The sequence below is a fragment of the Molossus molossus genome, unplaced genomic scaffold, assembly GCF_014108415.1.
Source record: "Molossus molossus isolate mMolMol1 unplaced genomic scaffold, mMolMol1.p scaffold_m16_p_19, whole genome shotgun sequence".
Taxonomy (NCBI): domain Eukaryota; kingdom Metazoa; phylum Chordata; class Mammalia; order Chiroptera; family Molossidae; genus Molossus; species Molossus molossus.
Window position 1 is genome coordinate 258,013 of NW_023425354.1, and position 13,165 is coordinate 271,177.

At 50.4% G+C, this 13,165-nt stretch overlaps 1 protein-coding gene across 5 annotated transcripts in view; it reads right to left on the minus strand.

Annotated features, from left to right (window-relative positions):
- The window catches only part of TBCD (tubulin folding cofactor D), a 150,051-nt gene that overhangs the window by 98,236 nt on the left and 38,650 nt on the right, over positions 1-13,165 (minus strand). For all 5 annotated transcript variants that reach the window (XM_036269983.1, XM_036269982.1, XM_036269978.1 and 2 more), the window contains 6 exons: positions 12,985-13,030; positions 10,473-10,605; positions 6,992-7,128; positions 5,011-5,071; positions 3,955-4,029; positions 1,082-1,176 (listed from right to left, as the gene is read on the minus strand). In XM_036269983.1, the coding sequence (XP_036125876.1) occupies positions 1,082-1,176; positions 3,955-4,029; positions 5,011-5,071; positions 6,992-7,128; positions 10,473-10,605; positions 12,985-13,030 (547 nt within the window). The remainder of the gene's footprint in view (positions 1-1,081; positions 1,177-3,954; positions 4,030-5,010; positions 5,072-6,991; positions 7,129-10,472; positions 10,606-12,984; positions 13,031-13,165) is intronic.

The window sequence follows — 13,165 nt, forward strand, 5'->3', positions numbered from 1 at the left end:
ATATACAGTATACAAGTAATATCCCAATAAAGCTGCTACCGAAATGAGAAGAAAGAAAAATAAGCAGGAAGAGTAAACAGGAACTGTGGGGTCCTAAAAGCTCTCCTGTGCTCCAAGATGCCAGGCAAGCCCACAGCCAGCACTTCAGACACCCCCACAGCTGGGGTTCTGGGGGGCCACACCTGTCTCTGCAGGAAGTTACCTCCCAGGGCGTGTGGTGTCAGGGCCCTCTCCATCCTTCACAAGTACCCTTTCCTTCTGTCCAGAGGCACCAGCGACCACACTCACGGATGGTCCTCACCAACCACAGACAGAGCTTCATGTGACCACAGCCCCACGTTTTACCCCCATGCGGCCAGGCCCCACAGCTGGGACATACAAGCCTGGGACTCAGTGGTATCTCTGCACCAGCCACACTGTGCCCCGGTCCCCCTGCTCAGGTCCTCCACCCCTTATTGGGGTGAGCCTTGTTCCCAGCGGACCATGTGTCACTCCAGGTGATAAACACAGCGGCAACACATGTGTTCATAATGGACCACGTACCTACACACCAGTGAAAACTGGTCTGGGGAACAAAATAATCTCAGAACTTACAGTGGCTCATGCCCCCCAAATTTGATATATAGTCACCTGTGCTATTAAAACTGCACAGCAGCCCTGGCCAGGTGGCTCAGTTGCAACACTGTCCTATGCACCAAAAGGTTGCAAGTTCCATTCCCAGTCAGGGTATATACTTAGGTTGCAGGTTTGATCCCTGGTTGGGGTGCATACGGAGGCAACTGATCAATGTTTCTGTCTCTAAAATCAATAAAAACATATATTTGGGTGAGGATTAAATTTAAAAATTAAAAAGAAAAAAAATTCACAGCATGGAGCAGCAGCAATGAAGAAATAAGAAAGGCCCATTTAAGAAGGAAGGCTGAGTGAGATCCAGCACATTCTCTCCTGCAAATACCAGGTCAGTCAGGGAGGGCACAGGCCTGGTTGTGGCTCATGCAGGCCATGCTGAAGACAGGGAGACGAAGCACCCATGCTTACAACAGTCCCAACAATGCAAAATAAACATGCAGCAGGCACTCACCATCCGGGAGTCGAGGAGGGAGCAGCAGGCCTCTTCTGCCCAGTTCTGCCAGCGCCAGACACCCTCCATGCCAGGCGTTGTCTGTCTCCTGAAAACTGAGAGAGCACAGAGCACTGAGACCACAGGCTTTCCACCAAGTCCCGGTTTGCAGAAGTCTAAACCCTGTGCCTGTAAGCCTAACCAAAACCCGGCCGTGAGTGTTAAAGCATCAGCTGGCTCAGGAACTACAATCCTCCAGTTTAACCACAGAGCACTGCCTCCCATTCAGACTTCCTTGCCAGATGCCCCCTAATGACAAAAGTCCTGGGACGGCCCCACCACAGCAGATGTGCTCCAGAGACTGCACACCCAGCAACTCTCACCCCGTGAGAGAAATCGAACCACCGAGGACAGTCAGCAATGTCCTGTCTCCCAGATCCTACCCAGAGTAACACTGTGGGGCCAGCAAGGAGCTAAACCGTGCTTTTCTAATTTGTGGGACTGCAAGGGCCAAGGGACTGAAGGACAACACTTAGGAAATGGAACACAGGGAGGGTGTCAAGGCCAGTCGTAGACTCCTGGTAAAGCCCCACCAGGGATTCAGGTGGCTCCGCACCACAGGCCTGGCTCAGAAACAGCAGGGAGAGCAGTCCGTCCTGGGATCAGTGTGCTTGCAGGTCAGGAACTGATATCGCTTCCAACCCATCTCAGAAACAGCTGGCAGCTCACCACACATCCCAGGAGGACATGAAAGGAGGGACAAGATCAGAGCAGCAGCTGTGCCCAGACCCTGCCAGCCAGGCCATCCTGGCTTCCTCACACCACCTCCGCCCCGCCAGCCCCTGCTTCTCCATGACTCCAAACACCCTGGTCTGTGGTGAGTGCCTCTCTACATCACCTTCAGGTGTCTCCTGCCTTGGTGTGCAGGTGCTGCCAGGGAGAGGCAGCATCTCAGACACACTCAGGCTGCTGCCTTGAGAATCATAGGCAGGAAGATGTTTCCACTGTCAACAGCCCAGTCACAAAATCAATTCATTAAAATGACAAAATTTCATTAAATCAGCCCATTAAAATGGCAAAGAAGCATCTGAGCTTAAACTAAGGAGGACAAGAGAAACCAGACTAAGACTGCAGGGCTGGAGAAAGGCCCACAGACCTGACGGGAGACATGTCTTTTAAAAGAAAAGATGTTCGCCCTGACTGGTTTGGCTCAGGGGTTAGAGCATCAGCCTGCGAACCAATGAGTCTTGGGTTCGAATCCAGTCAAGGGCATGTGCCTAGGTTGCAGTTCGTCCCTGGCCTTGGTTGGGTCATGCGGGAGGCAACCAGTCGGTGTGGCTCTATTACCTCTCTCTCTCTCTTTCTTTCTCTCTCTCTCTCTCTCTGAAAATAAGTAGAAAAATATCCTCAGGTGAGAAATAAAAAAAGATGTGCATAAGGTGCTTCAGGAGGCAGGAGGGAGGCTGAGAGAGCACCGGGCAGGGGGGAGGCGGGTTGCATTTTGATACAAAGTAGCTTTAACGGACCAGAGGGAAGCAGCAGCAAAGAGAAAAGAAAGCTGGGGGCAGACAGCCATTCCCGGTGAAGGGGCCAGGGGAAAAGCTCCTAGATCCCTTCTCAGAGCTCTGCGCACTCCCAGGAGTAGAACACTCCATCGTGGCCACATCAATGGCCACCCCCTCAGTGGCCACCTAGGGGCACACAACTCTGCAGTAGGCAGGGTCCCAACACCAGCAGCACACTCAGTACCACGCCACCGGAAAAAGAACTCCAGGAAGGTGCCTTAGACAAGCCAGCAGAGCCACCAAGTAGACAGGGAAGCTCCACGACCCTGCACAGTCCAACAAAAAATGTGCTTCTCCAGGAAATGAGGCACCTCCAAGAGAAGTCACTCTGACCACACACGCACCGTTATTCTGAAAAAGATGACCTACATTCGACTGCTGTTTCCTGCACTCCTTCAGCTGTCACCAAGCAGGCTTGCGGCAAAGTTCAAGAACCAAGCTGCTTAAGAGGCACACGGCCCTATGGGGCTCGAGCAGCTGCCTTGGAGACTGACACACCCCCGAGCACCTAGAAGTGCTGACAGTGCACTTTCCACACTCAGTGGCAATCCTGGAAGCCACCAGCTAATGAGGGCAGGAGTGCAACCAGTGGCCTAGTAAACAGCACTCCAGACACCTGCTTCTAAAACCAGGAAAGAAACTTAAGCGCATAAGAACCACCCAAAGTAACTGCTCACTACACCGGCCACCAAAACATGCAGGTCTGTGCTGTCCGGGGCTCTGCCTTGTCCCGACCTGCAGGCCCTAGGCTCACACTCCAGACCTGCTGCCTGCACGTCCTGGCCCACACCTGTGTCATGGCAGGTCCTCTGCCACCAGACTCTCTGAAAGGCTGGGACAGATCCAACCACCACAACCACCACCACCACCACCACCACCACCACCACCACCACCACCACCACCACCACCGCATGTGGCTGCTTCCACTGAAATCCAGTAAAATTAAATTAAACTTGTAATTCAGAGCTCAGTGATACTAGCCTCTTTTTCTAAGTCTCTATAGCCATAGGGGGCCCTAGAGGCAGATCCAGAACATTCCACCATCACAGAACGTTCCCTGGGATAGTGCAGACAGACCACAGGTTCTCTCTAAGAATATCTGTGTGTGTTCAAGACATTTTCTTTTTCTTTAAGGTTTTACATGTAACAATGTATAAGCTGATAAAATAAACAAACCAGAAATAACTGGAGTTCTCAAATTCATTTCAAACAAAAAAACCAACTCTGGGACTCCGACAAGAAGCTCAATTAAAGAAAATATGAAAGGTCGAAGGAGAGAAAAGCCACCGCTTCCTGCCAGAAATCCGTCTCCCTCTCCCCTGCACGTACCTGAAACAGTCCAGCACCGACCCCACCACGTCGTCCGCCAGCTCCTGGGGAAGTCTTCCAGCCACTCTGCCAATCCTGGGGACAAGGGCATTCCGTCAGCATGTCAGCACCGCCAGCGCGTCATGGGGGCCACATGCCAGAGCAGGAGCCACCCCCGATTTCCCTCCCTCCAGAGAAGGGGGAGGCAGAGGCTGATCCAAAGCTAGCTGACACACAATACACCCCAGAGGTCACCTGCCCCACCAGGGCGCTCCGCGAGGTTGACATACACAGACGTCTGTGTGCCTCTCAGCACTGATGCCAAGGGGGTGGGCACCCACTACCCCAAACCTCCTCCACCTGGTGGGAGGCCCCACTTCCACAGTGGATGCCACATCTCTACTGAGCCCCTGCTAGGTCAGGAAAGGTCCCTCCCCTCCCAGCCCATCCCACTCCAACCGGACATGACTTGGGACTCAGAGGTTGCCCTGTGCCCCTGCAGCCGGCGTGCTCATGTGTCTTGAAGGATCAGCACAGAAGCCCAGGGGAACCTCTGCATGGGGGTAAGCCCCCACCCTCCAGTATCTTCACCCCATTTTACTTTTCTCCAAAACAGAGGGTTCATCAACATCTTTAACCTCTACTGTGTACTTTGTCCCCCAGTGCCCTTCCCCCCACGGTGGGCTCTGCCTGTCTTGTGGGAGGCCTGGCCTTGCTGGGCAGGCGCCTTCTCTGTCAGCCATCCCCTCAGGTTTAACAGGGGCTGTGGGGCTGTGGTGACCAGGACATGAAGGGCAAGGAAGGAGCACAGGCAGGTGACACAGGCACACTGGTGTGCTAATTATGCCCATTCTAGACAGAAAGGTAAGAGAAAAAAAAAAAAGGAGCCTCAAGCCAACTTCAGTGATTATCTTTAAAATTAGGACATAAAACAACAAATGTAAATTAGAGAAGTCCACGGTTCTCAGATACCACACCAGTACTGACTGAGTCGAGGCCTGGCAGATCCTCGGGATCTCGTTCACAAGCTACCAGTCCCTCGGCCCAGTTCCACGCTTGGTGACACACGGCACCTACCCTTTGGCTGCAGACCATCGCACAACCGTGTCCTTATCCTTCAGCCCAACCAGCAGTTGCTCTGGAAGACAGGAAGGCAGGGCCATGAGCTCCCAAGTCACTGCCTCATCTCCCAGCTTCAATCACCCATACCTCACTCCACTGAGAGAGCACCACGGGAAGAAGCACATTAAGAACCTTTATTCTGCGCCCTGGCCAGTTTGGCTCAGCGGTTAAAGCGTAGGCCTGCGGTCCGGGGAGACCCGGGTTCGGTTCCCGCTAAGTGCGCGTACTTCTGTTGCAGTTTGTCCCCGGCCCTGGTTGGTCTTGTGGGTGGCAGCCACTCGATGTGTCCCTTCAAGTCGATGTTTCTCTCTCTCTCTCCCTTCCTCTCTCTCCCTCCCACTCTATCTGTACAAAAAATGGAAAAATATCCTCGGGTGAGGATAAAAAAAAAAAAAGATAACCTTTATTCTGCCCTGGCCAGTTTGGCTCAGCAGTCAGAGCGTCGGTCTGCGAATCAGAGAGATCGGGGTTTGGTTCCCGCTAAGGGCGTGTGCCTCAGTTGCCGTTTGTTCCGGCCAACCACTCAGTGTGTCTCTCTCACCTTGATAGTTCTCTCTTTCTCCCTCTACCCCTCCCACTCTATCTGAAGATAAAATGCAAAAATGTCCTTGGGTGAGGATAAAAAAAAAAAGAACCTTTATCCCAATTATAAAAAAAGAATGTTTCCTTCCATTTTTAAATCATTTGAAGACAACTTTTGCCCTTGTTTCTCAGAAGCAGATCCGCTCATCTGAGCAGCCACGGGCAAAAAGTACCAGGGAGGCCAGAGTCAACGGTGACCTCAGCCAGGTGAGAAAGGCTCCCAGAAAGCACAAAAGACATAACATACGGGTCAGGGTCTTAGGGACAGCAGAGACATTAGGAAAAGCTATGAAAAGGCCCAAAGGAAGGTAGGGTGGCACCAGAAGCCTCATGGTAAGGACCTTGCAAGCCCAGTGGGTGGAAACCATGACGGAGGGCACCAGGCTGCACAGAGGCCTAATGTGGAAGAGGAACAGGAGCCTGTGAAGATGGACAAGGTCTCTGTGATGGGCAGTCTGGGGACTTGGGTGGGTGGGAATAGCAGGTGTGGACAACTCTGGGAAAAAACATAATGTTAAGGGGACAAGGAGGAGAGATACTGTCCTTCACCACAGGGACAGTGAATGCCAGAGTTCAAGCCCATGGGTGGGAGTGGGAGACCCTGAGTAAGAGTCCAGTGGAGCCCTGGCCAGTTTGGCTCAACAGAACGTTGGCCTGCAGTCCAGAGAGACCCGGGTTCGGTTCCCACTAAGGGCATGTACCTCGGTTGCAGTTTATCCCCGGCCCTGGTTGGTCATGCGGGTGGCAGCCACTCGATGTGTCCCTTTCACATCAATGTTCCTCTCTCTCTCTCCCTCCTACTCTGTTTGAACAAAAAATGGAAAAATGTCCTTGGGTGAGGATAAAAAATAAAAGAAAAAGAGTCCAATGGAGGCTGGCCCTTCGGGTGGGACCTGGTCCACGGGGCCTCAGGGGTGGGAGAGCAGGCTCTGCTGATGACTCTGCCCATCTGCGCAGCAGGAGCCGCCACCTGGGGTGAAAGTGGAATAGGTGAAGAGCTCTGTGGGGTAGGTGCGGGCAGCTGGGACCAAGGAGGCCGAGTTCAGAGCTCTAGGTGAGGCCTGGGGTTCTGAGGTGCACAGGGAGTGAGGTAAAAATGGAGGGCCAAGGTGGGAGACTCTCGGGGTCCAAGGCTCCAACAGTCACAGATGGGTGCAGATATTCTCATGGGAATGAGGATGGACTGCAAGCCATGCTCAATGGACAGTGAAGGTCACGTGACACTACAACTGAGAAGGGGGTTCAGCCCATAGATTGACCTCAGAACTCCCGCCAAAGTGTGGCATGGAGCAAGCTGGGCCAGAGCCTCATTTCCCACCCACTAAAACATCTGCTCAGGCTGCAGGCCACGCACCAATCACGTTCTCCACCTCCTCAGGGACGTCATAGCCCTCCTCACTGTCAGGAGTCTTGGTGTGCATCGGGGGCTCCCTCTGACTCTGGGTGTAGGCCTGCAGGTTAGCAGCCAAGGAGCGGCAGCCACGCTGGTACCTGCAGGGACCACACATGATCTTAGATCCACTGTCATAGCTCAGAGCCTAGCCAACAATCCTGACAACAGAAATCAACAACTGAGTGTCCCTTGGAATCAGAACCTGTGGAAATTCCATGTGTTTACAAGGACACAGTGGAAAGGAAGAAAACAGTCATCAGCCAAGATTTCCAGGAAAAGATGATGACATAACTTTAGCCACAGAATACAGACCCAAACTCACGACAGCTCAGAAGCCTCATGTACTGTCAGGTGTACAGGATGAAAAGGCAGGTGATGGTAAGGCAGCAGGGCAACACTGAGACCCCTGGGCCCTCTTCCCTCACAGCAGGCAGCAACTCCCCATGCACTCCCAGCCCACCGTCACCAGGTGCTCCAGCTAGTCCACAGCCGGCTCCTATAGCTTCTGTCTGCCACCCACAACCCTCTTCGCCACCCAGTCAAAGCCACTGGCACCATCTCCCAGCAGCACGCTGGCCTAGCCATGTAGTTCTGCATAGCCCCTGACCCTCCCGCTGCCTCCGTTTCCCCTCGAGTAACAGGCATTCCCACGATGGCTGTCATTGTCTGTCCTCAAATGAGTACACACATCAACTACTTCACAGGAAGAGCACTCACTTTACTGTTCAGAAACCAGAGAGCAGATGGAACTATAAAGATAACAGACTTCAGGCTTCCATCAGACTTACCTTTGGCCATAAACAACTACTAAATCTGGACAAGATTAATTAACTGACCACTGGCAGACACAAGATGAGAGCCAAGGTAGGGCTGCAACGTCAGAGCAGGGAGCCCGCAGGGTACATCCCACCTTCACCTCTGCTTCCTCCCAAAAGTTACTTCCTAAAATAGAGCCCAAGCAGAGAGCAGCCGCCTTGCCAAGTGGAAGAAAACATTCGTGACTACTGAGATGGCCATTATTTGGGAACAGATGACAAAAGGGAGGTGCTGAGAAAGAACTCCAATACTCTGCATAAAAATCTCACTGAAGCCTTGGGCAACCCTAAGCTGTGTGAATGCAGGACCAGGCCCAGAGTGCCATCAGAGAGCAGCTGGGAGCTGAGCAGAGTTTAGAGGTCATGTGATGTGGGCCTAGCAAGAGGGACTAAAGGCCACACCCAGAAGTGAGGAGCCTGTTGCAGGAATAAGGGCTGCACTCCAGCAGAAAAGAACTGAAAAAAATCCACCCGAATGGGGCCCAGAGGGAGACCTAACAAGAAGGGAGCAGTACCAGTAAGTTAGTGACCTGCCAGACAGGCTGCTCCCCTAAGAGAAAGATAACCGTTAAGAGAATGATGCTAAAAGATGTAACAAGCCCAGCCGGTGTGGCTCAGTGGTTGAGCGTCGACCCACGCACCAAGAGGCTGCCGGTTCAATTCCCGGTCAGGGCACATGCCCAGGTTGTGGGCCTGATCCCCAGTGAGGGGCATACAGGTGGCCTATCAATGTTCTCTCTCATTGATGTTTCTATCTCTCTCTCCCTTCCTCTATCTAATATTAATAAAGAAAAAAAAATTTTTCAAAGATGTAACAAAAATGTAAAGGAGAAAAAACAGAAAAAAAAAATACAGCCCTGGCTGGTGTGGCTCAGAGACTAGAGTATCGGCCCATGGTGGGATCCCAAAGGGTCATGGATTCGATTCCCAATCAAGGGCATGTACCTGGCTTGCAGGTTTGATCCCCAGCCCTGGTCCAGGTGTGTACAAGAGGCAACGTGTGTCTCTCACATCGATATTTCTCTCTGTCTCTTTCTCTTCCTCCCTCCCTCCCCCCTTCCCTACATCCACTCACTCTAAAAATCAATGAAAAAAATATCCTTGGGTGAGGATTTAAAAAAAAAAAAAAAAGGAAGAAAAGACGGGAGAAACAATAAAATAACAGATTTAAACCCAATCATTTTAATAATTAAATGTGCATGAAAATACAGACAGAACAAAATTAAATGCTAAATAATATTTCTTCCCACGTAAATGTATAGTATTTGTTGTGGTTAATTTTATATGTCAATTTGATTTGTCAGAGTCACAGACATCTGGTCAAACATTATTCTGGCTATGTCTGTGAGGGTGTGTTTGAAAGAGATCAACATTTAAATCGGCAGACTTAGTAAAGCAGATTGCCTGCCACGGCGTGGGTGGGCCTCACCCAATCAGTTGAAGATCTGAAGAGCTCAAACAGGTTGACCCACCAACAAGTCAAAGGAAATTCTACCTGCCTTAGGACTCAAACTGAAACATCCGCTCCTCCTGGTGCCGAGCCTGCCAGCCTTCAGACTGGAACCACACCATCAGCTCTCCTGGGCCTCCAGCTAGCCAACTCACCTGCAGATCCAGTGACTTGCCAGCTTCCACAACCACATGAACCAATTCCTTCTAAGTCTCTTTACACACACCCTATTGATTCTGTTTCTCTGGAAAACCTAATTCAGTCCTGAACCTTAGTTTTTTATGGTATTTTAGAAACTAACCACTAACAAATTTAGTCTCATAAACAACTTCTTATAGAAGCAGCTGTATGCAGAACAACCAGAAGGTTCTGCAGTGAAACATCACTAAACCACAGCACACTTCTCCAGAACTTACTATAATCGGAGACAAAGACTGAGCTGAACTTAAGTATTTCCTCCCAAACCATGCAGAATGCTACTTGAAATAAAACTGAAGACTGTTAAAAACACAGTACCCCAAGACTAACAACCTTGGGGGGGGTGGTGTGCGGTGGGTAGAGATAAACTAAAGAACTTATGTGCATAACCAATAGACACAGACAACAGTTCGGTAAAGGCCAGGAGGACAGAAGCAGGGAGGAAAGTGTCAAAGGGGGGAAGGGGGAATCTGTAATACTTTCAACAATAAAGATAAATTTAAAAACAAAATAACAGTACCCCAGGCAGAGTAGAAAAGCCTGTTTCTGGGGAGCCACCAATTCAAAAACACTCTATTAATTACGTAGGCCACTTACAGATAGTTAAAACTCTGTTTCCATCCACAGACTTCCTGAATAAACCTCAAGAAGTGAGCTTTTTCTCTTTGGAAGAAGCTTATGATTCAAAGTTACCATCAATCAAAATAAAGCTTTCCCACAGCAAGCCCAAATCAGTCAAGCTGTACTGTACTTGAACATCACATAAAATGCATCACTGCAGCTTCAGTTACTCTAATTGAAAGATGTAGGATCCAAAAAAAACAAAAGGAAAACCTTTTCTTTTAAAATCAGAAATACTCAAGAAGAAATGAACACAGAGAATACTCTATCAGTCAGGCTACTTCACCACAACCACCGAAAACAAGAAACACAGCAGTCACAATGTTGGCCAAACACGGTTGCACCTTGGTCCACCAACCTCCATTTGGCCACCCTGGGCTTCAGGAAGGTCAGGCCCAGCCGCTGCACGAGCTTCACCCTGAGTTTCCGAAGCAGGGTGTGGTTGCTGTCAGGGATTCTGCAGCTGTCCAGGCACTTGAGGACAGTGGCCGCTGCAAACAAGAGCAGATGAAACTCAGTTTGGTGGGAGGCCTTTATGTACCCCACAGTGAACCACCTGTGTTTGATGTCTACAGCATTAAGACCACAGACAATCCCACAGGCCCTCTGATTGCAGTGATGGCCTAAATTCACAACGAACCCCAAACCCTATTTCATGAAGATCCCTTCACCCCACATCATTTACCAAGTGCAGCAAGAAGGCAACCTGCCCAACTTCCTTCCTGTGAAGAGGCAGATCCAGAGGCTGGGAGAAAGCGGCCCCAGAGGAGGGAGAAAGGGCTCTCCACAAAGAGAACAGCCTAGACTAGACTACAAAACATGACGCACACAGCTCTGGGGTCTTTATGCTGTTTGCTGTTGTTTTGCAAGGGAGCCGGGCATCAAGCAAGAGTGGTGACAGCAGCAGGTGTGAGGCTGCCTGCCAGGAGGGGTCTCCACGGGCAGGGACATGTTGCCAGGGCCATTCGGGGGATGAGGTATACATCAAGGGGAAGGTGAGGGCAGGACAGCACATGGGATGGCATTTCATGAGAGAGACAAGGAGGGCAGGTTTCAAGACAAGTTGCAGTAATTTCCTATAAAACCCAATGTGCAGCAACTACCTGAGTGTAACTGACTGGAACTCAGCACAGATCCATGCTGTGGACACAAGTCCACCGAGGACACCATGTGAAAAAGATAGGTAATTACTACTCATTTTCTCAGGTGTGATAATGATATCAAGGTTATGTCTTTAAAAAGAGTCCCACCCTGGCCAGTTTGGCTCAGCGGTTAGAGCGTCGGCCTGCGGTCCGGAGAGACCCGGGTTCGGTTCCCGCTAAGGGCACGTACTTCGGTTGCAGTTTGTCCCCGGCCCTGGTTGGTCGTGTGGGTGGCAGCCACTCGATGTGTCCCTTCACGTCGATGTTTCTCTCTCTCTCTCCCTTCCTCTCTCCCCCTCCCACTCTATCTGTACAAAAAATGGAAAAATATCCTCGGGTGAGGATAAAAAAAAAAAAAAAAAGTCCCACCCTGGCCAGTTTGGCTCAGCGGTTAGAGTGTCGGCCTGCTGTCCAGAGAGACCCGGGTTCGGTTACCGCGTACCTTGGTTGCAGTTTGTCCCCAGCCCTGGTTGGTCGTGCAGGTGGCAGCCACTCAATGTGTCCCTTTCACATCGATGTCTCTCTCTCTCTCCCTCCCACTCTATCTGAACAAAAAATGGAAAAATGTCCTCAGGTGAGGATTAAAAAAAACAAAAGAGTCCCTATCTGTCAGAGAGACACACTGAAACAGACACAGAGACATGCAGTGTCGGGTAGGTGGGAACAAGCAGGACGAGCGGGAATGCCATGAACAGCAAACTGAAGCCTGGGACAGAAAGGTGGGGCTCACTGTGCCATTATTTTCTCTGACAGTATGTGCTACAAACGCTCTACTATTCAAATCTGATTCACATATCTTCTAAAACACAGAAATTCCTCTAGGTCCAGACAGTGCACCTCTCTGCAGCTCACTGCACTTATTTTTATAAATTGAGGTTCTATCTAAAATTAAGAGAATGCGGTAAAAGGGTAAAGATGTGGCCATAACCCTGGCCAGTTTGACTCAGCGGTTAGAGCGCTGGCCTACGGTCCAGAGAGACCTGGGTTCGGGTCCCACTAAGGGCACGTACCTCGGTTGCAGTTTGTCCCTGGCCCTGGTTGGGTCGTGTGGGTGGCAACCACTCAATGTGTCCCTTTCATGTCGATGTTTCTCTCTCCCTCTCTCTTTCTCCCCCTCCCACTCTATCTGAACAAAATATCAAAAAATGTCCTCAGGTGAGGATAAAAAAAAAAAGATGTGGCCATAGCTACAAGAAGAACAAAGCTACGACTGAGACCCCAGGAAGCGAGCCAGAGACTCCAGGCTGCATGTACATCACCAAGTTGCCAGAATTCAGACCCAGCCTCAGGAGCCCAGATATCCCATTTAAACCCAAAAGTCAGCCCGACTGGTGTGGCTCAGTGGTTGAGCGTCGACCCACACACCAAGAGGTCACCAGTTCAATTCCCGGTTACGACACATGCCCAGGTTGTGAGCCAAATCCCCCCGGGGGAGGGCATGCAGGAGGCAGCCAATCCATGTTTCTCTCATCGATATTTCTCTCTCCCTCCCTCTCTCTTCCTCTCTAAAATATCAATAAAGAAAAAAATTAAATTAAAAAAATAGAAATTCAAAACCCTAAAGTCAAATTAAACCACCCGCACATACAAAACAAAAAACCAGAGAACTATCACAGTGTTCTATACAGCAAGTCTCAGATCTCTATAACCGTGACATGTGAGGCAGACACACTCGACCCTATGCTGACAAACATCACAAACACACCCTCTCTTACAAAGAAACCTTACCATAGGGTAAACAGTCTTCACGTTTTCCATGCTTAAATATTTGTGCCTAAAAAAAAAAAAAACAGTTTTATTAAAATGTTGCAGATTCAGCCCTGACTGGTTTGGTTCAGCGGTTAGAGCATCAGCCTGCGGTCCAGAGAGTCCCAGGTTCGGTTCCCACTGGGGGCACATACCTCGGTTG